Genomic DNA, 24312 nt, shown 5'->3' on the forward strand with positions numbered 1-24312 from the left:
AACATGAAATTGTTTTTCTGATAGTTTCTTAGTTACTGAATTTCTTGTAAATTCTGAACTTCAACAAGACGATGAAGAATTTCCGATAAAGTACTTGATTTTTGAAAAAAAAATGTGTAAACACATTTACACCACAGTAACACCAGTTGGTGTGGTCTCCTATTGAAGCTGGACGGGTGTTATACCATTGAAATTAACACCACCAATATCAAATCAACACCATGCGGTGTCATTAATGAATTAACTCTAGCGCAGTGTCAAACATATCACCAGCTAGAGTGTCAAATTAAGACCACGAAGTGCCAGGTGAACACTTTTTAACACCGTCACAATACATTTTCTACACCTGTGGGTGTGGTCCTCTATTGAAGATTGATCGGTGTTAGATTTAACACCAATGGTGTTAAATCTAACACCGATGTTTTGACAGTGTATAGGAGCATCAACTCCTAGACTTTTGTTTGTTTGTTTGTTTGTTTGTTTCATTTTCTATCTGAGAACTCGTGGAGAAGAAGGCTGATAGCCCACATTCAGCTGTATTAGCTGCCTCGTCTTCAATGTGCAGTTTGATATGAGGCGGACCACTTAACCGGGTTATGCACCCTGCTTTTTGCGATGAATGACTGGAGCGGGATCTTTTACGTGCATGAGTTGTGACTCTCTCACGCACGGGACCCACATTGTATGTCCTATCCGAGGCACAGAGTGTTTTGCTATTAAAGGGTGACAGCTGTCGTCAGTCTGTGTGAATTTGCTTAGGAGGGTTACAGCCACAAGTTGCAGGGGCGTCTCCTGAATGGGCGTGGATACCAGATATGCGCTTGCACGTGACTCACCTTTTCGCGTTGTAGATGATGAGGACGACGATGTAGACGAGGAGAACGACGACGAAGGCCACGGTGATCCACAGGGCGGCGTGGTTGATGTAAATTTCCGTCAGGCCTTCATCCTCCTTCTCGTGGCCGTGGTCGTGGCCGTGGCCGTGGCCGTGACCATGCTTCGATGAATCTGTCAGAGCAAAGCGACATGGGATTGTGATGTCGTGTGACAACAGCTAGTTGTAACTGTCTCACATCAATGACAATGAAGAGGAGATGAAACGACTGAGCACTAGACAGCCAGCATTAAGCTGACCCATATGTGGCCTACATTAATCTATGTGCAAAATACAGTCATGTACAACCAGGCACCCATTTCATAAAACTTGTCATCAGGGACAAGTTGTCATAGATGTGACAAGCTACTGGAATCCTCGCATCTGATTGGCTGAGAGCAAATTTGTCATAGAAATGTGGCAGTTGTCACTGATGACAAGTTTTATGAAACGGGCCCCAGATTTGCTTCACTTGACCAAGCATTAAAAATTTACAATTATATGCTATCGTGTTTGACATTGCTATATCCGTCATTAAGAGCCGTTTTGTGGTAAGATAATGGTGTACAATGATGTCCGCTTAAATATTCAAGACCCTTTAAAGCTTTTCATCTACAGAGACCGTATCTTACCATGTAATCTTGACCGTCCCACTTCATGGACCCTCGTAGCGGTTGTCGGGGTTGCAGGTGCCGTGGTTCTCCTTACCGTTCTCCTCTTCACGGTTGCCTCTGACGCTGACGCTGTTGTTGCTGTTGTTTGTGACAGTTTTATATTAAGGTCATCGATCTTCGCTGTTGTTGGAGGTAACGTTTGCGCCGTATCGACGTCGCTTGGTAATGAAGTTTGTTCCACTCCTTCGGGCCACGGTGTTCGCTCCTTCCCACCGCCCTCAACGCCGAACTTCAGCAGTGAGTGTGGAGGCAAGTATGAACTCGTTGAAGAGTCAGGCAAAAACGTTGCCGTTTTGAGGCTCTCCTTTGTGCCCTCTCCCAAATATGAAGTTCTGCTACGTACACTCTCTGTTGTAAGAGACACATTGTCATCTACCACTCCACTGTTGCCTTCTATTTCATGATCACTCAGGGCATCCTCGTGAGTCACAGACAACTGAGTCGTTGCAATATCTTCAACTGGAGAAAGATCTGTCGGCGACATGTTTGTGACGTCATCGAAATTGGTGGCGTCACTGTTTCCGATCAAAGTCTGCGTGACGCCATGGTAATGGTGGTCAGATGGCTGGTTGGAAGGCACAAAAGTTGTTGCGAGCTCGGAAGACGCAACTGAATGAGCAAGGAAGGAAACACAATTAGGTTAACTGTGACTTTTATGTTCAGACATTCGCTATGACATTGATACATAGTGACTGAACTCTAATGTTGGTAATAGAGGACCAATTAAACTGATAAATTAAATGTTAAAATCAATCAACTCAAATCAAAATTATCATATACTAGTGTATGGCTGTACAAGTGAAAGTTCGGTACAAGTCATGAGAACTGCAAAATCAGCAGTGAAGACTTTCAAGAAACAAAAATCAGATTTAGATTAGCCAATCATCTCTTTCGTGCAAAAACGCCGCACTGTTCATAGTTGGAGTTGGGAAGGTTCTGTGACAGTTTCTTTAAGCACATCTTCTAATTTATATTTATGTATTTTCACAAATGATAATCAAGTATCACAGAAAGTATTCGTGGAGTAAAGTAAAGCTGAATATTCATTTTGAATAATGCAATGGAAATAAGTGACAACGTTCACTTTAAGTTTCTACATTCAACCATAATTATCTAAGACTGCAATGATTCAACGTCTTGCAGCGTGGGCGTTCGAACATTCTCTCATTCCTTCACAGATCAGCAAAAAATTCTCATGAAGTGGCCAATTTGTAATCATGCGAGGGATTGGTTCAATGTGCCATGAACCACCAAAAGACAGGCGGAGGTGTGCGGACCGCTCGCTCTTTTTTCAATTTCCTTCAGCTCTATTGATATCGGGGCCAGACGTTTCGTGAGCACGAACCGAGCCTCGACTGGAGAAGAAGAGCGAATAATGCGCCGGAGTATACGCGCGGAGAAGAGTGACGGTTCGTGTCGCGGCATGGACACGCACGAAATTCGGTTGAATACGAAATCTCGCTGACTGACAGTAACCGACCGCAAAAAGTGGTTTAAAAGCAAATAGTCTGATGCTTTAGACTGTTTGACATTATTGCTCATCTCATCTCTATCCATTCTATCTTACACTCGGTCTGAATACACACAGACGTAGGCTTGTTTGGTTTTCTTGGGTTAAACTGGGCAGCACGGTCTCCAGTGTTGTATATTTTGTTTATCAAACGTGTTTTATTTTGTTTTTAGATTGAAGGGATGTAGCACTTAAATCTTTACACCGACATCAAGCATTCCTCCCATTCTGATAGCGTTTTACCATCAACGTGTTCCAATATGATACAGTTGATATGCCGAATATGTGAGAAAAGGTTCAGATTCGTCACCAAAATGAGCATGAAAGTCGAGCAAAGAAACATTTTTCCCACAAAGTCCAGAGGATGTCGGACTATTGATTTGAGTTTGATGGCAAAATAACTCCGTTCTTGTTAATTTTAGATATTTGTCATTACACCTACATTAAAAAAAAAACTCAAGGAAATCATGAGAAAATACGGGATACTTTGATCACAACTCCAAGAATATTCGTTGTTATTCAACAGTGAGATATCATTGGAAAGGTCTTATTTTGCACTCTGAAGATAGACTTAATATTTTAAAGTGTTTGAAATGGCGCCCTGCCCGTTCTGCGATCGCACTCTTCATATAATTGCATTGTATGTGTATAAACTATCATGAGTAATATACTATGTATTTATATATAATTATTTTTGTTTTATATTATTTATCTAAATCTGCAACGTGGCATATCTACCTAAAATTCCATTGATATTGTAAATTTGTGATTATTATCTACAAATCATGGAACCATAGCTGTTACACCGTAATGGAGGCACAAGTTTAGACAATCTTATCCTCAGACGGGAGAGAGAGGGGCGAGAGCTTCAGACAAAACGATTCTCATTCAACTACCACACAATATCAGCTGACAGAGTATAGAAGCAAATTAGGCCTACCTGTACGATTTGTTTCAACGCTCATATGACAAAGTTTTGATTTGATACATCTGAGCACATGTTTGATATAAATCCGTCTTCTTTGCCATTTGTACCAGATAAAGACGAGGTTTTACGTCGTGTTAGCAAACTTTACGCAGAACGCGATTTTACTTCAAATTGGTGACATTCTTTTCATCGAGTTGTTTTTATTGCAACTGATTGACAAATTGCCCTACATGGCCATAAAATACGACATATATTTCCGTCGATGTAGGGCAATTTGTCTATCAGTTGAAACGATTTGTGTGTGTGTGTGTGTGTGTGTGTGAGGGTGTGTGAGTGTGTGTGTGTGTGTGTGTGTGTGTGAGTGTGTGTGTGTGTGTGTGTGTGTGTGTGTGTGTGTGTGTGTGTGTATGAGGTCATGCAGAACTAGACTAAACTGTCGACAGAAAATGCAAATACCGGGTCTGTTTCTAGACTAGAGAGTGTGGCGAAAATGTACGAACACGAACTTCGTTTTGGGGGAATTCGTGTCCCTCTCCAGCGTTTGCCATGCAGGGCCCCCGCGTTTCGATTTCAGTCATCATGAGGTAATAAGTGACTCCTCGATATTAATTTCAGACTGAAGATTTTATCAATCACTCCACGGCACAAGCCCTTCGCCAGAACAAGGCTTGAACAGTTTCCATAAGAAAGAAGAAGAAGAAGAAGAAGAAGAAGGAGAAGAAGAAGAAGAAGAAGAAGAAGAATGAGAAGAACAAGAGAAAGAAGAAGAAGAGAGAAAGAAAGAAATAATTCTGAATTATTAAAGACGACCCCCACCCCCCCCCCCAAAAAAAAAAGGAAACCCACAAAAATAACAGGATTTTATAAAGAAAATAAGAAGTGTTGATTGTAACAGGTACAGGCGTATCGAGATTTCGTTACAACCGAACAAATAAACTATAAAAAATAAATAGAGCGGATAATGCTGCGGCCTGAATTTTTACTTTGTTGAAACCGGAATTTCGTTATAAGCGTGTTCGTTATAACGGGGGTCCACTGTATCAGAAATTCGGTACCACATCACCTCATATGCGAAGGCATGATTCTCCTTCTTTCCTATTGGAATACACTCAAATTGCAGAATCCGGCGAGCGTGGCCCGGCGTAACTTCTCAGTACACAATACAATGATGTTGCCTGTCACCTGTTCCCCATAGGGGAGCTACAGTTCTGAGTTCTAGGGGTGTTGCGATTCTGATGCGTTTTATTACACATGATGTTCTTAGTGGCGTTAGGTAATACCAATAACGCAAGTTCAAAGAGGACCACCCACGTGGCGTTTTAATTTGTTTTCAAATATGTAGAAAGACTGGTAACGAGCTCAAAGTGTGGCGTTGGGAGATTATGGAATATTCAAAAATGTAAAAAAAAATCATGATGATGATTATAATACCATTGAGAGATCAAAATGTATTCTTTACACAGAGGGACGCACTCGTATATGGCAACTTCAGTTTCTACGCTGAATTTTTGGTCGGCAAAACTCACCTCATATATTGAAATCCATTATCCGTGTACAGTATTGCTATTTCGTTTCGTTTTGTTATAAAACAAACAAACAAACAAACAAACAAACAGAGGTAGTGCGTCACATAAAAGAAAATCACAATTGTGTATTTGTTTGGAACTAGCATTATATACAGATGCAATATACATCAAATGGAATCACAAAGGAATCACAATTTTTGTTATGTACTTCATCTGCATATCTTATCAGAGTTACCCTCTTCTGCGCATATGCCCTTGTGAGGAGAAGGGGTGCCAATTTTAGTTCTTACAAATTCGAAGCATGCGCAGAGCCGCTCACGTTTCCCAGCATGCACTGCCAGATGGCAAGGATAAAAGCTGACGCTATGACGCTCCTAGGCTGGTATGGGGTTCTTAATTCCCGCGAGAACTCGAAGCTATATAGCTGTTTACGCAAGCCCAGCATGCCTGTGCATAAATCAATTATCCCGACAACCCGGTTCCATGTAAATTGCATGGCTGAGGAGTGGAAACAGAAAAAGATAGAGTGGAAGTGTTAGCACCAGCTTCAGATTGGTATTTTCAATTACATTCGACACATCTATAAATTTTTGATGGAAGTTTCTCCCCCCCCCCCCCCCTCCAATGGATGGAGTCTCTAAGCATGCACTATCCACCCGGGGCTCAACGGGGGAAGTATGGCAATATGTGTCTCTAGGTCTACGTGGACCGTGACATTGTCATAGTCGATGAAGGAAAAAAAAACCGGGAAATTTACAAACGTTGTCTTTTCAAGACACGATGTGCGTGTGTGCGTGTGTGTGTGTGTGTGTGTGTGTGAGTGAGAGAGAGAGAGAGAGAGAGAGAGAGAGGGTGGGGGGCGTGTCACCTGAAAAAGAACTAATGGAGTTTCAAACAGTTCCCCGCACAAGTATTCGAACCCAACCTGTGCTGGGTCAGCCATCTTCATAGGTGATGAAAGAGAGAAATAGGAAGAGATTGAGGAGATATAGAAAAAGAGAAATAGAGAGAGAAAAAAGGAAACAGATAAATAGACATAAGGACAGACAGACAGATGAGAGAGAGAGAGAGAGAGAGAGAGAGAGAGAGAGGGAGGGAGAGGAACCCGCCGAAAATCGTGGGTCCACGTATCTACATTAGATGTGAACTTCGGATGACAGCAATGTCAGAATCACCGGCATAAAATGGTAAACACGTTTTTACCAAAAACTTTATTTTTGACCTATCGATAACGTAGTGAACCAATGTTGTTTTGCGTATATCACAAGCATTGATGTTATTATCATTATCGCTATCATCATTACGTACATTTCATGTAATATCTGACACAAACTATAGAACGTTTTGATCGGTGACCCTGTATGACTTTTTTGTTTCTATATATGCATATGTATTATTAAGGACATTGAAAAGTAGAATTGCTGAAGGGCGCAAGTTTTTAAAACTCATTCTTCTATACAGAAAGGGATCAGAGCTTTTCTCACAGCTAAAAGATGGTATCATACTGCATCACTCGTGACGTGCACCGAAAGCTTTTAGATATACGTCATTACTGAATAATATAAACAAAATAAATCACCTGCGAATATCTACGCATTGAAAACTGCTCGTATATCGTATAAGCGCCATCCAAATTGTAAGACGGTCTCTTTAAGACTATAGTTGCATCGAAGCACAACGGTTTTTTACACTTAGTCATTCTCTGTGTGTAGTACATTGTATACGCTTGGACGAGAATCATATTCGCTAACACACACTGGACACTGTTCATGGTACGCTATGTGGAGTACTGTCTAGTATAGCGAACCATGATTCATGTTTACCCCCCGCGATTAATCACTTGGCCTGTAATCCACGGGCTGCGTCGTAATCAATAGCGCCCCCGAGGTCAGCCGTCTCACTCTCTCTCTGATTGACCGCCAATCACTGATCGGCCGACACGAGGCGGTGTGGTAACTGTTCTACTTCGAGGTGCAATGTCAACGGAACAGTTTGCATTTCCAACAGATAAGACTAATAGGCCCATACCTAACGTTTGGACTGAGATATACACTGATTGATAGTCAAAACGAAAGAAGAAATCATTCCACTGCAAAGATACATGTTTTTTTCATCGCATCCCAGGTGGTATCCAGATTTTGACTCTGTGAGTATTAAAAACAGGGATGGGACTTGATGAAAATAAGCGACTCTCATGTTAACCCTATAAAGCCCAAGGGGGGCACATTGTGCCCCTACCAGATTTTCGTTTGCCACTCCTTCGCCCTTAATCCGATTTCAACCAAATTTGGTGACTTTTCCTAAAATCTTATTGCAAACATTTTAATACATAATTTAGCTATATTTGATGTTGCTGGTTGCCATGGCAACCATAAACTGACAACCATGTCAGTCAGATTTTGCATCTTTTTTCGTTCCCATTTCATTTAACAGCATTACAGTGTATGAAATGGGTATTTCTTGGCTGAAATTTCTTGAAGGAGCAAAATTTGAAGTAATTATGGTCCTGGAAAGATTTTCTTATTATTTCCTTTGTTTTTATGTGACAAAGGCATAAAACAATAGATATAATAGAGATAATTAAAAACAATAATATTTTCTAAAGATTGCCCTTATATTTTGAGTTATTTTGATTCCTTCATCCAAGTCATGCTTCTAATATCATTAGTTTATCATATTATCAATTTGCAATCTCAAAATTCCAGTATTATGCAAATGTGAAATGTCATAACTATACATGTACCCATCCCAAACATTTCATCTCAGGTCTCAAAATGTATCACTATGTTGATATGAATAGCGCCCCCATGTGGAGACCTTGAGAAATTTTAACCATAACAAATAATAAAATTCTACTTGCTTATCATTTGTGGCAAATATGAAAATGATTGGTCTATAATAAGACATATATAATGGGGATAAAGAAATTATACAAAAAAATCATGTTTTTAGCATATTTCCCATGTATTTCTTTATATTTTGGTTAATAGCTCCCTCCATGAGTGACCTTGTGAAAATTCAAATGTGCGGTCATATAATGTATGAGTTACTCTACCTACGTGCCAAATATGACGATGATAAATCAAATAATAAAAATGTTATATAGGGGGGCACAATGTGCCCCCCCCCCCCCCTTGGGCCTGCGAGGGGTCAAAAAAGCTTGGGCTTAAAGGCACTCAATCGTGGCGAGTGGTTTGTGCGGCACGGAGACGAACGCAACACGCTGCCTCCCCCATTCTGTATACTAGTAATGTAGTGACCCCGAATGAGAATAGCGCTGGCTCAATGGGTCAGCGAACAACACGCTAACCTACAAGAGCTCTATGCTACAAATCTCCTAACCCAAAATGGCTGTCCGAGCGAGCCACGAGAGCTTCCGAATGGACGCACACTCAGTGCGCATGCGCATGAACAGAGGCCAAAAGAGCCACGCGTCTTCTGGCCTCTCTCCTCCAATCACCGCAGCTCGCGGTGACAATGTTTGTGTACGATGCGTACACACACACGCACACACACACACACACACACGTGTCTCAGTGGCAGCATTGTCCCACACGTTTATGGATATAGCACCGAGTCTGGCATTGCGCAATTACATGCACAAACTTCGGTCGTTCGGAGGTTATGTACCATAAGGGATGGCGATCGGCTGCCTTTAATAGGGTTAACACTCCGGCCTATAACACTACCTTAAAGGTAGGGTATAGGCAGCAGCAGCTCTTTCTTGTTTGTTTGTTAGTGTTTTATTTTGTAAGGGGAAGTGAGGAAAGAAGGCGATGGAGTTTAAAGTCTCAGTAGCATGGAGATTAGTGGGTTGCCCGATTTATTCGCTGCCCACCGGGGTACATTCGAAAACCACGAATAGCACCGTCCGGTCAGCGAATACCATGTGCATCGAAGCGTGCACTCATCGGTAACGATCGAATCCAGTCGAGATCCTTCGGCTGTGTGTGTATTTACATAGAGTTCAGTGATAAAGCTATACACAATTCGTTACGAGGATTCACGAATATATCCGAGCCGGGCTAGCCTTCCCACTCCATGGCTCCCCCACGCTAGATCGTGTCTTTAAACAACAGCAAACAACAATTCCGACAACGAAATTGTGTTCACGAGACCATGGCCAACCTGCCGGCCTGCCATCAAACGTGGACTCGAGTTCTCGCTTATTGCGTACCTTGTTTACCTGCGGCACTGAGATGATATATACCGCCCGGACAATTTGACCAAATTTTGCGAAATGGGAAAGTAATTTAGTGGAGGTTTGCAGCCTATCAAAGACACGGAGTAAAGCGGATGGATACAGACAGACAAAATGAGGATCTATCGCTCTCTGCGATGTACTGTTTAATCACTACCTGGGTGCACCCGAAAATGAAAGTCCGGGTTTCGCCTCCCTTTACGATCAAGATCCAAACCTGTTTGCTCGTAGTAAACACTTTAATGTATATTTAACATCCATTAGTAGATACTCTTCCCCCGTCGAGACTAAATATTCACATTATATCACATTTTAGTTTGCAGGGTAAATTCACGCATGCGCACCGAAAAGTGTAATCGTTTTTGTACCCTGTCCTCGCGAGCCTCTAAAAAATTGATAATACACCTGTAAATGGTTTATAGAAGGGTTTATGGAGGACAGAGTATTGTAAATAAATCCGTCATGCACAGGAGATATCTCGAAATTCTTCGACAATCCCTCCTCTTTTCACCTACATACACTTCTACTATGAGGTTGATATCATGCAACTAATATCATGTGCGTGCAAGGACACTAACTCCTTGATTTCTTAAGATGCTCGACAGACAGTGAGTCATCCGCAGAGACCCTTAGAAGAGAGTCGTTTACAGTATAGATTTCATTCCTCAGGTATACGGCTTTGAACACGTCAATGTCTGACAGCTTATTTTCTTCCTCTTCTCTAATATATTTACTGGGGAATGAGGAATTGATATATGTGGAGAAAGAATATGATTGGAAAAATCCATAAAAGGCTTAATTCCAGGTGCATGTTGAAAAAAAAAAAACCACAGGGAAAATAACAAAAAACCCGACAACGTTATTTTTTATTCGCGGTACCAAAGTGTCAGGGTCTACAAGGGGCATAATGATTAATATGCATGTGCAGAATTTAAAAAAAAACCCCAAACTTTGTATGTTTCCTTTTGTGAATCATCCATAACCACAGCTTTAACCCTATTTTAACTGGGCTATTTGAGACCAAGACCCCCCCCCCCCCGTAAAAACTTGGTCTCAAATAGCCCAGTTAAAATAGGCCGCTGATCGCGCAATCGCCGCAAAATTTTGCCTTAACATAGAGCCGGATGTCATCTACAAGATTACATGGTCATACAATAGAAAAATATTGACTTTCTATTTTTGATAAATTAATTATGCAAATGTATGCATGAAATAATAGTTTCACCTGTAACTCTATCAAAAAGGCTGAAGGATTGCTTAAGTTTTGGGTCAGAATTCTTCAAGACACACGAAACAATTTTCTTGTAAAAAGATAGCACAATCAAAATCAATTTCTTTTGTTTTTATTGTTTTGTTGATTTCTTATGTATTTTGTTGTTTTTTCGACCTTTTGTTTTCTTTTTTTGGGCCAAAATTTGTTGCAGGGACTTTTTCAAGCTTATCTTCATTAGAACTGATTAATTTCTATGATTAAAAGTTGAAATAATCTAATTTATATCAATTTAACAAAAAAAAAAACCACACAATTTGCATTGGATTTGCACACGAAATCATGAATTTGAGCTGTTTTCGGGTTGACATGCATATGCAAAACATTACGTAACTTCAGAACGGTGTACCCGGACGTCGCAAATTTGGTCTCAAAATATGCGGGAGATTTCAATGAAAAAAGTCATGAAACGACGCGGCAAAATTTTTGCGCGTTGCGGAATCGCGGGGCGAAATGTGGAGGCGGGGGGGGGGGTACCCCCCCCCCCAGTTAATATAGGGTTAAGGCGTAATACAGGCAATATTTTTGCTTTATACAAAAGGTAATGTAGAGGCGATAGGTGCAATGAAGGCATCGCTAACAAGCAGCCAAGGTCCGGAACATCAGAATTACAGCATTACGCCTGATCCGTGTTGTCTAAAAGTTCATGACATGTGTGCACACTGATGACGTAACAAGCGGGATTGAGGAGGTGGATAACCAGTCAAAATGCATTTGCGGCGGACCGCAACGTTTTCCGGCAAGCGCTAACTACTCATTTGCGATCCCTGGCCGTCTAGATCCACCCTAATGGTTCTTAATGGATGGCGTTATAGGCGAAGGCGTGTGCCCGGGAAATATAGCGCCATCGATTAAGGCTATTGTGCGCACCGCTTTCTTTCTAGATGGATATACTACAGAGTTAATAAAACATCGCTATTATTATGTTTTCCTGTGCGTTTTGTATAAACCAGGGTATGCTTGACTCTCTCTCTCTCTCACTTTCAATCCGTTATTCTTGGAAGCTTCAGCCTGTAGACTGAAAAGGCTCAATTAAACCTGCAGCATCCCCAATTTATTCTCTCTGTGGTTTTTTTTTTTGTTGTTGCCACATTACACGAAAGGTTGGTTATTGAGCAAGAAAGCAATCATAACCTAATGTAAACTATGTAGTAGACTTCAGTCACCCTCGCACACTAATAATCATGATTATGATGATCGCAGATGTCATATTGTAAGACTCCTTGGCATTTAATCATGTATATGTCTATTTATTCAACTATTGATTTGTAGATAATTAATGTCGTCCTCGAATTTTTCCATAATTTTTATTGTCGAGCCCACCGGAGGTGAGGGGAGACTAAGGGATCGCCTGCGGCGTCTGTCCGTCCGTTGTCCGTCCGTCGTCTGTCCGTAACGCTAAAAAAACTTCAATAACTCTTTACTGTGGGCTTCAATTGCAATCAAACTTCGAGGGGTGAAGGGTCATACAAAGTTTCACATTTCCCCATATATGAAGGTCACCTCAAGGTCAAAGGTCACAAGTAGGGGTCAACGAACTTTTAGAGCCCAATGTTAAGTTTTTATGGCGCGTTTCTATTATGGGTCATAACTTTTGATCCATAGGTCCGTTTGTGACTAAACTTGGATGGTAGATGTCCCTTGGGGAGTGGATGGTCACCACAAGGTCAATAGTCACAAGCAGGGGTCAACGAACTTTTAGAGCCCAATGTTAAGTTTTTACGGCGCGTTGCTATTATGGGTCATAACTTTTGATCCATATACGTCCGTTTGTGACCAAACTTGGATGGTAGATGTCCCTTGGGGAGTGGATGATCACCACAAGGTCAATGGTCACAAGCAGGGGTCAACGAACTTTTAGAGCCCAATGTTAAGTTTTTATTTTTCAGTTCAGTTCAGTTCAGTTTTTATTTCTGCATTCAAAATCAATACAAAATCAACAAATCAACAAAATACTTATATAGTCATTTACACAGCTAATATTCGTAACGTTTGGATCTTACATACAGACATACATTTTCTTTTTTTTCAAGAACGAATATCATAAATGAAAGGAAGCAATAGGAAATGATAAAAATGAAATGCAGGGGACCATCATCATAAGCTAAGCTTGACGAGGAAGATGGCCCCAGGTAAAGAGATACATAAAGAAAATCTTGCCACTCACTGAGTGGGGGGTAATTGTGCAAAGGGCACAATAAAGAGATACATAAAGAAAATCTTGCCACTCACTGAGTGGGAAGTAATTGTGCGAAGGACGTGCGGTGCAGTGCGGTGTGCATTGTGTTGGGATGAATCTTGGTTTGTACGTTGAGTGTTATTTTGTGTATCAGTATGATGAGGTGAATGTTACTTCAGTTATGGCCGTGAACTCATTGTTTAGGGTGTTTGTTGACCAGGTGGTATGAATATTTATGTGTCAGAAGTATACTGGATTATGAGGGTGTTTTTTAGTTCTCGTTTGAAAATGTTCAACGACGTACATTGTTTTAAATGAGGGGGTAAAGAATTCCAAATATCTGGTCCATTATGTTTTAATGATTTTTGAGCTAAAATGATTCTGGGGTTTTCGAGATGGTAATCGGACGACTGACGTGTTGGATATGAATGAACGGTGGAATTTGGAGTGAAGAAGCCATCAAAAATTTTTGGAAGACAATTAAATGTATATTTATACATAAAAACAGCAGTTTGAAAGGTGTGAAGATCCTCAATTTTCGATGTTTTTAGTTGACGAAATAGGGGATTGGATGGGGATAAGTAACGGGAATTGGTAATCAAACGTACAGCACGTTTTTGGAGGGTAAGAATTGGATTAATTTTAGTTGAGCCACAGTTTCCCCAAACGATATTGCAGTATGTGATATGTGGAAAGATCAATGCATTGTATAGAATAGTCAGGGAATTTTGAGAAATGAAGTTTTTCAGCCGATATAAAATTCCTACAGTTCTATTATGGGACATAACTTTTGATCCATAACTCCATTTGTGATTAAACTTGGATGGTAGATGTCCCTTGGGGAGTGGATGGTCACCACAAGGTCAAAGGTCACAGGCAGGGGTCAACGAACTTCAAGGGCCCAATGTTAAATTTTTATGGCACGTTTCTTTTTTGCCATAAATTTTTACCCTTTTATATCTCTTTTTATCTGTTATATCTCTTTTTTTATCTGTTATATCTCTTTCTTTATCTGTTATATCCCATTCGCGTACAATTTCTTGTACGCGAATGGGCGAGACACATTATGGCACTTGCCTTGTTGGTTGATTAACTATTTGCACTTACGTATCGGACTACATATTTGTGCTTTCATTAATTCATTTCCTTTTATGTATTTACTAATGTATTTATTTATTCATTCATATATTTTCATCTATCTATCTATCTATCTATCTATCTATCTATCTTGATCTATCTATCTATCTATCTATCTATCTATCTATCTTGATCTATCTATCTATCTATCTATCTATCTATCTATATATATATCTATATATCTATCTATCTATCTTTGCTCTTGCATTTACCAGATATTCGCTTTCGGAAATTTGCATGCAAGTTCAAATCGCATCAGCAAATTTCTGCGAAGGATATAAAAATAAAATATCGCATTACAAATTTAGTCCCATTGAAAATGTACCAAGGAGTCGCACTGAACATGGCTTTACATAATCGCCCTCATGTCGTACTTAAACGACTAGGCTGTATAAGTTAAGCTGCTTTTATCGCTCAACATACGCCTTTGCAGTTTCAGCAAATCGCTGTCTATTATAGGGATTTATCGGACGTGGCGCACTAATAACAAGTCCTGTATTTGTTTCGCTTTTGTTTTCCAGGCATGTTCTAATGTGAAAACGACATTTATTTCCGAATAGTCAACACTACCAGAAGGCTAATAGTCCAGCTTGCTTAATGTATTTCACCTTGTAAAATCACGCGATCATGCACCCCATGTGGAAGGAGTGATTATCGTCATTTTAAAGCAAGGCACATCCATTATTCAGGACTTGATAGCGTGCTTGAGACGAGGCAATTAAGCAATCAAACATCGCTCGCTTTTAACCACACCGTGTGACACTGTGTTATGTCGGGTGAATCGGGTGGATGTGGTGCTGGAGGAGGGGGGGGGGGATGCGATGGGGTGGGGTGGGGTATGGAGATGTGTGACAGGGAAGAGGAGTACATACTCAAATCAACACTGCGTTGAGAAAGTTGAAATCGACTCAAGTTCCTCACAACAGCTCAACAGGCATTATATGTGATGTTGTTTAACATTATTAGAATTGAACGTGCTTCTCTTTAATAAACTGTGAATGCAAACCGTTTTCGTTTGCGTATTTGTTCCCTCTTCTGGAAATTTAAGGATTTCATATCTTGTGAATGACTTAAGCGGAATCGGATCTTCCTTTAGTTTTCGAGATTTCTTCTTTTTTTCTCAAATTTGAAGGAATGACTTGGGGTAAACGCAATCTCAAGAAATCAATACAACACGTAGCGTCGTAGTAAAGGAGTATTTTGTTGAGGATCTCAAGTGCTTCCGAGGATGTGAGCTCGATCACTTTTTCATTTATCCAGAAGGATAATGACTATAACGTAGTATGCGGATTTTGTCTTGTTTTGTCATCTTGTTGTTGTTTTTTTTTTTTAGGGGGGGGGGCGAGCAAAGGGATGGAAAAGTTTTCTTCAAAGGATGAAACAGTCGCAATGGCGAGTGGAATCGAGAAAAAGGTACCAGCAAATACACAAACGAAATTGTTGTTTTCTCAATGGTTTAATGGATTGAATGCCACGACCACTATAGTATCTCCAGATGTGTATGATCAGAACATTTGGCTGTTATTGTTAGCTGGGTTTCTATTTTACACTATTTGCTATATTTTCATGGTGAGACTATATATATGTATTTATTACCAATGTGTAATTTTATGTGCAAGTAATCATAACAAAGAAGCAACGAAATACACAAAGCCCATGAAAAATAGGAGGAAAGAGTAAAATAAAGTGAATGAAATCGAGAGGATGAGAGAGAGAGATAGATGGATAGATGGGTAGATGGACAGATAGATGGATGGAGACAGAGAATGACAGAGGTAGAGAGAGGTTCGTGAGAAAAAAGTGCAATTACTCCAGTAAAAGGTTACCTGCCCTTTAGGGCCTCACAAGGATCATATCGGCGGGTAAGTTCCCTCCTTATTTTCCCGGTATGGAGTCGCTCATGTTTACGGTGAAATTGATGAAGCGCTGACAGCTTGAAATCCCGTTCAAATACATATATAATATATATTTCCCCCTGCCTTGCCCTCCCTTCCCTTGCCTTGGTTGCCTTTGCCTATCTAGCACTGGTTGAGCGGCAGGACGGGCGAAATGGGGGCTGGATATTTGAAGCTCGCCAGCTGATAGGCCCCCATCGTCAGATCTCTGGCAGAGATCATCCGCCAAAGATCATTGATATGAATTCTCTAAAAAGAAAGGGGAAAAAACAGCGAGCTTCCCCCCCCCCCTCTCTTGCTTTCCTCATCGTTCGCTCTCTGTTAGTTAATCGAGGAGGAGCACATATAGGAAATTAACTTCAGCATCTGCGACGAGTGCAGAGAGTCGGCCGAGGCTAAATTCGATGATAATGGAATCATTATCTCCAAAGGTCAATTGAAGATGATTTTCTCCCTTCCTCCCTAACCTCGTGCAATATTTTGTATATACCGCGGTGTTTTAAATGACTCCCAAAAAACAACAAACAAACAAACAAAAACAAAACAAAAACAAACACACAAAACCGTACGACAGACGATTCAACTGTTCACTGTCCAAAAGTACACACACAGACACAATTATTATATATATATATATATATATATATATATATATATGAGTATTGTATTTTGTTCAGTCTTGAATACAAATCTTCAGTTGTGAAATTTTCTCACCAAAAGTGGAAATATACAACACTTATTGGGTATTCAATTTTAAAAAAGTATGTAAATATCAAATTCATTATCTTTGAGTCAAGTTCTCTAGTCTTTAAATGTATTAATTCATTCTGTGACGTATGCGATACACGCTTGTATGATAAAACGTGATTAGAAAAAGCTATTTCAAAAAGGGCAATATAAATGGTGGGGAAAAATCATAACGTTTTCGAAACAGATATGATAATACGTAATTTTACAACGAGCCCTTTGAAATGCATTTCGGCACATTCAGCCGTGAAATGCACCATTTTGCCGAACAGAAGACAGAGTAGTGAATGACATATCATTTTCCATTACTCCAGAACGGGTATTTACCCGCTACAATGATGGATGTTTGAACAAAAAACAAATTTTACGGGACCACGGCTTCGTTCGAAATCAATTCTGAGAGGGGGTGACCTCATTTCTACCCCTTTCGGGCCGCTACTCTCGTCTCGAGTCTTCGAGGGATATGCCTCGCTTTCCAACGTCAAAAGCAGAAGCTTCTGTTGGGGAAATAGAAGCAGCATTTTTTTCTAAGAAAGAGCTGTATGTTCCTAAATGTGAGCAGGCGGCCGAACTGAATGAGACGGACATTATTTGATGCGTGTTGCCTGGTTTAATACTGCTATTCTGTTTGAGTCATTGAGAAGGTATTATATTCTATCGTCATAGCGTCGATAACCTGGCGAAGGAAAGTTCTTTAAATGCACAGTTGAAAGGCTTGTTTGGAATTATTCTCACACCACTATACTGATGTGAATGGAATATGGCTAATTCAGTTCAATGTGATATTCACATTCGCGTAAAACGACGCAAACTCTGTAAATACGCTCTGTTCACATCCTCGAAATTTCTCAAGTGACATGATCTTTGTAATTCATATATAAATATGCCACATATAGACAAATATTCATTGAATGATTCGCTCCTATTTTGATCGTTGAATACATGACTTTCTTAGTTCCTTTTTAACTCCGACCACCGCTTACTTCAAATCATGAAGACTGAGTTCTACCATCTCGAGGACCAGAGAGAATTCCTTATCATGACGTCATGTACACAATGCGAAAGTGTACATCCATGGACATTCCTAATCGGGACCATTCATTTAAACAGTCATTTTCCATTCCCGAAAGCATTCTTTGGAAAAGTTATGTAATCTGGATGCAAGCTTTAAATGAAAATGATATGTAACCGACACCAGTGTGACCGTTTAAGCGCCGGCCATTGTGATGTTGACCTACTTTTGCGAATGCTATTCTCGGAATTGAATTTCATGAAATCCACCATTTAAATAGAGATTGGCAGAGGCGAGGAGAGAGCAGGACAGAATGGTAAGTGTGTGTGTGTGTGTGTGTGTGTGTGTGTGTGTGTGTGTGTGAAATAGAGAGAGAAAGAGAGATAGACAGACATATAGACAAACATCGAGGGATAAAGAGAGGGAAAGAAAAAGAAAAGATATGGATGGAAAGAGACAGGGTAACCACAGGTTTAGCATCGGAGCAGGAGGATGTACATTAGACAAATGAATGCTGCAGGCAATAAGCCAGGAATCGAGAGAAAGAGCGAGGGAGAGATCGAGAGGAGAGAGAAGAAAGATTAGGATAGAGGGACAGAAAAGGAGAGAGAAAGAGAGGGAGAGAGGGGAGGAACCAGGAACATATATATATATATATATATATATATATATATATATATATATACATATAATCTTGGTTGATAGTCACGACACTCGTTTGAATGCATGTCTAGGCGTCATTGTGAGTTCCCCCACTTTTTCCTCTCGGTGACTCCGTAGCTCTGTCAAAAAAAAAAAAATGTAAAAACAATACAGAACAAAAAAAAAAAGAATGATCCCAACTCCGCAGGTCGTTTCCTGCATGGTATACTTACATAGCAGGCACATTATTAAGCAATGGGGTCGCGTCTTGCTAGCGGGCACAGAGTCGCAATGAATGAAGAAAAATCTACCTCCGTGCCGCATCGGTTGGAGTAAAACAGAATATGGCCGACTCCTGAGGTAATTGGACATCACACTGCTAAAAATTTTGATTCCGTTTCATCCTGTTCATTACATAAATCTAGGCATTTATTCATGATGATATGACTGTATTAAATTTTTAATATCCCATACATAAACGATTTATTTTTTTTTTGGTCAACCTACGTTTTACCAGAACTTTGACCTCTCGTTATTGATGCTAATGTGCCTCAAAGTTAATCATTTTATTGGTGCTTGTTTTGTTGTTGTTTCTGTAGCTTATTATCATCAGTTATCATTATCATCATTCATTAATCCTTTTGCGAATATAAGTGTATGTATAGCCTCACTTTGACACTCTCATTTTTGTCCCATACCCTTTTGGTGTACTTGTGACTTCAAGACCTCTTATTTATAAAACCACATGACTTCACGATTACTATGGTTTTCTTGTATGTTATTTCTTGCCATAAATGTTTATTAGAAGTAACGTCCAAAGTGACATGGAATATTCATACTTGAATAGACGCATTAGTTTCAGATGGGCTGAGATCCTGTAACCATGATAGGTACATAGGGGGTATACAATTAAGGGGGAGGGGGGTAATCAGGTAATGATCGGAAGTGTACGGCGAGATGACATTGCATTACATCACGTGTCAATCAATGTATGCAACATAAAGATTAGGAGAAATATGGATGCTTATGGTTGGTAGCCTCTTGGGTGTCAACAACGAGCTGTAGATCTGCGACGCTAATCCTAGGCGATTAGGCGCAACACGGTGTTCTGCACATGCGCATTGTCTCACCTTGGAGGAGGCGTACGTAACCCGCAATTTTAGCGGAGATGGAGATGGAATACAATCTAATGAGGATATGGTAAAAGCTCCGCACTATTGCAGAAGCAAGCGCGTACCTCCAAATACAAGCCGTTTTACACGAAATGTTTCATCCTCGAGGCCCCTGTTTACACCATGGTGCACGAGGAGGTATACCTGGCAATTATGCCGGGATTATCATACTGAGAGAGGCCTCTGGTAAAGCAGTGTTAACACTGAAAGGGATACCATGTTAAATAAGGTCAAATTATTAAGCTAACATAGTAAAGCATCAAGCGAAACCGGCAGGTTGTCGGAATCTGTCCTTGCTATATTTATGCTGAAGGCAATTAATCAGGAACTGACTACCAAACCATATAGGCACTCTACAAGAAAAATGATGTCAGGCTCAGTCGACAGCAGGCACTTCGTAAACAACGTGGAGTATACATTCATTTATCGGCTGCTATACGGCTAGGAAGGTCAAAATCAGAGTGAACGTGGCGCGTCGTAGCGATCGACACATGTAATTCGTCACCGATACGTAACGACACAAGGTAGTGAAGCATTACTACAGGGAAGAATGCTTGACGTTATTTATTTATTTTTTTTTTGGGGGGGGGGGGGGTGGTGAGGCACGTGTTTTAAGTTTCCTTATGACTTCAGATGCTATTTGCATCTGAAGTATCAGTTGTATGTCAAGATATAGAGCACGTGCATCGACGCCATAATCGAAGCAAAATAAAATGTTGAAGTTATGGTATTTGAAAATATTTACTTTACAATATTGAGGTTTAAATGTATGCATACATGTATATTCAAAGTATCGACTACAAAACAAGATCAGAAGAGCGTGTAATGACGCAGATATATATATATATATATATATATATATATATATATATATACATATACATATACATGTATTATATATACATATGTATATATATACATATACATATATATATATATATATATATACACATATATTAGTTGATAAGGTAGTCCACGTGATGGCAAGATAAAAAGATAAGTAACAAAGCTGCAACAAAGTTCATGCTGTATTCACCAACGGTTTATATCTTCAGGTTATTGTTCTCTCAGTATCAACACTTGAGAAAGGGCGGCGAGACGCTCGAAAATTTGTGTGAAGAAATAAACCGTTGGTGAATACAGCATGAACTTTGTTGCAGCTTTGTTACTTATACATATATTATATATATAATATTCACATATTGGTTGTAAAGGAAGATCAGGATAATGTGTATTGACGCAAATAGATAACATACTCAGTAGTAAAAAAAATTAAATTAGAATGATTAAAGGTACTTGAAAAATTGAAGCAAAAATGAATGATTTATGCCAAAAAGTTTATATGTACATAATATTATTCAAAATTTTATGCCCCTTGTCTAGATCAAAAAAATGTAAAAAAATTTGTTCATTTCTTTTCTTTTTACCAGATAACGCAGGAGAAAACGAAAGGAAGAAAGACGAATAGGAAGAGAGACAGAGACAGCAAACTACAAAATGAAACTATTATTAAAGAAAACACACACACGCACACATACACAACAACAACAACAACAACAACAACAGATGAACGACTGCGGTGTCCTGATTTTTAGTGATCCACATCGCGCTACAATATGCATAAAGAAAGAGAGAAAATTTTCGACTACAAAGTACTTGCTTGCTTTGGATGACAAGAAAATAACCCGACGCGCGAATCACACACAACTTCCTTATAGCGAGGATGTATCGGCGGAAGTCAGGGCTTCCGATCCGATCGTTCACTTTTACGGGGCCGTCGCGGGTTGATTGATAAACATTATTCTTGTGCTCGGCAAGTCAGTTTTGGCAAAGTTGGAAAACAAATAGGACATAAGCGAAAGATCCACTCGTGCTTTGGCATAGCGTAAGTGATCGCTGCCATTAAGACATGCTTGGTTTTAATAAGGTAATAGCACTGGTATTGATAGCGCCTACTTTCAGAAAATTGCAGCGTGATCATTAGCCGTCGAGAATAGGAAATCGGGGTAATCGTGCGTTGTGAAAATCTAAGCTAACCTGAATCCTTCTCATTATCAAATTGCCATAAAAGAGAGCAGTAAGAGAAAGAAATAGATAGATAGATAAATAGATAGATAGATAGATAGATAGATAGATAGAGATAGATAGATATAGAGAGACAGATAGATAGATATAGATAGACAGATAGATAGATATAGATAGATAGATAGATAGACAGATAGATAGAGATAGAGATAGATACATACTATAGATAGATAGATAGATAGATAGATAGATAGATAGATAGATAGATGGATAGATAGATAGATAGATAGATATAGATAGATAGATAAATAGATAGATAGAGAGGGAGAGACTGGATTGTCAAGTATAGAGGGGAGGATGTTCATAATAAATTAAAAGGATGATTGTGCAAAGACCATGTAACATACAATAATTGCGGAGCTTTCATGCTTCCTTGATAAAACAATTGTGAAAAGCAAGAATGTCGTAAGATTCTCTCCAACTCTATGATATCAAAGGCACCAGTCATTGTTCTAATGATTCTATGTTGAAAGCTTAATAGTGATTTTTTTTTTTTTAATGGAGGACGGTGAAAGTAGAACAGGAAAACAACGAAGGATTGTGTCGCGTGGATATATCTCGCATTGAAAGAGAATGGGTGTGCGCCGTCGAAATTGGACTGGCGGAACCGACTCAAGGAGAAAGCGAAAGAGAGAGGTTTTTTTCCCCTTTTATTTTTGATGGCGGCAATTACAAGTCAGCAGTACGTAGACCATTTCAAAGGAATTGGTATAAACTTGTGGCGACCTCTTCGTGCCATTTCTTGGGATTAGGTGCAGCGGAATATCTCTCGGGCGGTGTTTTTTTTTCCATGATACATTTCACAGGACAACAGGACGACCAAGGTTGTGAAGGTTTATCCAACCTTAAAACCCAGAATTGCTCTGGCGTTGTTGCGTAGCGACAACGCAAACAGCACGCAGGTTGAGGAATTCTTAGGTGTAAGTCAGCAAAAATGCAACATGCAGATACATTTGTAAATATTGAAACGTTAAGAGCAATACATGACGCTGGAGCATAAAAGTACCCAAGTGATGAGGATCTCTGCTTTATCTATGCGTTTGCAGTCCAGCATTTTGTGTCTTTATTTCGAGCTTGCATGATGACTGTAGAAGCAGAGAATAATTTACACATGCGCTTACGGTTAGTGCGATTTGCCAATTAGTTAACGTTTGGCATGGAAGTGGATTCATTTTTTTTATGCTACTTTCTTCATAATATAAATAAATAGAAAAATAGATAAATATATATAATATATATATATATATACATTAATATAAATACATTTATATATATACATACGTGCGCATAAACAATTATGATATGGAGGTTGTATTTTACTGGCAGATACAGAGAAGAAATAAAGAAAAACGAAATGGCAAGCAGCTACAAAATTTCCCTCATATTTTCTGTACTCTGTTTTCTCCTCGTATGCGCAAAAAAAAAGAGAGAACGTTGCGATCTTTTTTACGTCATAAATTTCATCATCGCATTTCACTCACCACGCAATATCAATAAATCTAATGCAATTTCTTTATTCTGCATAGTAGAATGTATGGATATCAATTTCTTCTTTTCTGAGAAAAAAAAAAGGTGTCTAATTGAAATCTGTTACTCACCACAGCACGTCAGCGTGAGCAAGACACTGCCTGCTACGGAAATGCACGGAAGGACGTCCATAACGGAGTTGATCACGTTGCTACCGCGGGTCTGGCGGGGTAGAGGTAGGTGTCAAAAGGACGGGGAACATGGATGCGGCTAGGTGTAAACCGACCTGCATTTCGAAGGTTCGATGTGGGAAGAGGTAGAGAGGAAGAGAAAGAAGGATAGAGCCAGAGAGAGTGAGAGAGGGCGTTACGGTGATTGGGATATGGGTGTGTGAGATATATACAGAGATAGAGATAGAAAAGAGAGAGAGAGAGAGAGAGAGAGAGAGAGAGAGGGAGGGAGAGAAGAGACAGTGAGGTAGAAATGAGAGGGAGAGACAAATAGAGAGAGATATATCAGTGGGCGTATATTGCTGGAATGGCTGCATGATCTCATTATTTTCTCGGAGCTCTGCGCGGCATCATAGAAACAGTCACTATCGATGTTCCAGGTAGATACGTAATGATTTTTTCCCTTTTAGCAAACATGCACGTGAATACCAATTTTTGACCTTGTCATATCAATCATTTAGCTACATATTCTCGGTCAATATGTAACTGCTCAAGAATAACTTCTGTTTAAACAGTAAAACATCAAATATATGCATATAAAAAGCACAAAATGACAGACGGTTACTGTAGGATATAAAACGTCATTAAACATAATCATGTCTGAAATTTTGCTAACATAGTTGCATGACTTGTTCGTTCGTTCGTATTTATTTTGCTTCTCAAATCAAATCAAAATGAATCACAAGGGTGTGACAAATTTAAACAAAACATAACCAAATGACTGCAGTTTATATGCATAACAAAAATCTTTGGAAAACATTTA

General features: G+C 39.6%; 1 protein-coding gene across 1 annotated transcript; it reads right to left on the reverse strand.

Annotated features, from left to right (window-relative positions):
* Positions 1 to 1486: 1486 nt before the first annotated feature.
* On the reverse strand, positions 1487 to 23595 carry LOC139713417 (uncharacterized). Its single transcript, XM_071625155.1, has 2 exons — positions 23451 to 23595; positions 1487 to 2157 (listed from the first exon to the last, which is right to left on the reverse strand). The coding sequence occupies exons 1-2, from the start codon at positions 23509 to 23511 to the stop codon at positions 1487 to 1489; spliced, it is 732 nt and encodes a 243-aa protein (XP_071481256.1). The 5' UTR covers positions 23512 to 23595.
* Positions 23596 to 24312: the final 717 nt, after the last annotated feature.

This window comes from Diadema antillarum, unplaced genomic scaffold, assembly GCF_040938485.1.
Source record: "Diadema antillarum isolate AM-2024a unplaced genomic scaffold, OU_Dant_1.0 scf00000043, whole genome shotgun sequence".
In the NCBI taxonomy this organism is placed as follows: Eukaryota; Metazoa; Echinodermata; class Echinoidea; order Diadematoida; family Diadematidae; genus Diadema; species Diadema antillarum.

Bases quoted from the DNA above. Each gene is read 5' to 3' on its own strand.
- LOC139713417 (XM_071625155.1), bottom strand. From the start codon at position 23,511: ATGGACGTCCTTCCGTGCATTTCCGTAGCAGGCAGTGTCTTGCTCACG. The intron at 2,158-23,450 runs GTGAGTAACAGA...TTGCTCATTCAG, and splicing joins GCTCACGCTGACGTGCTGTG to TTGCGTCTTCCGAGCTCGCA.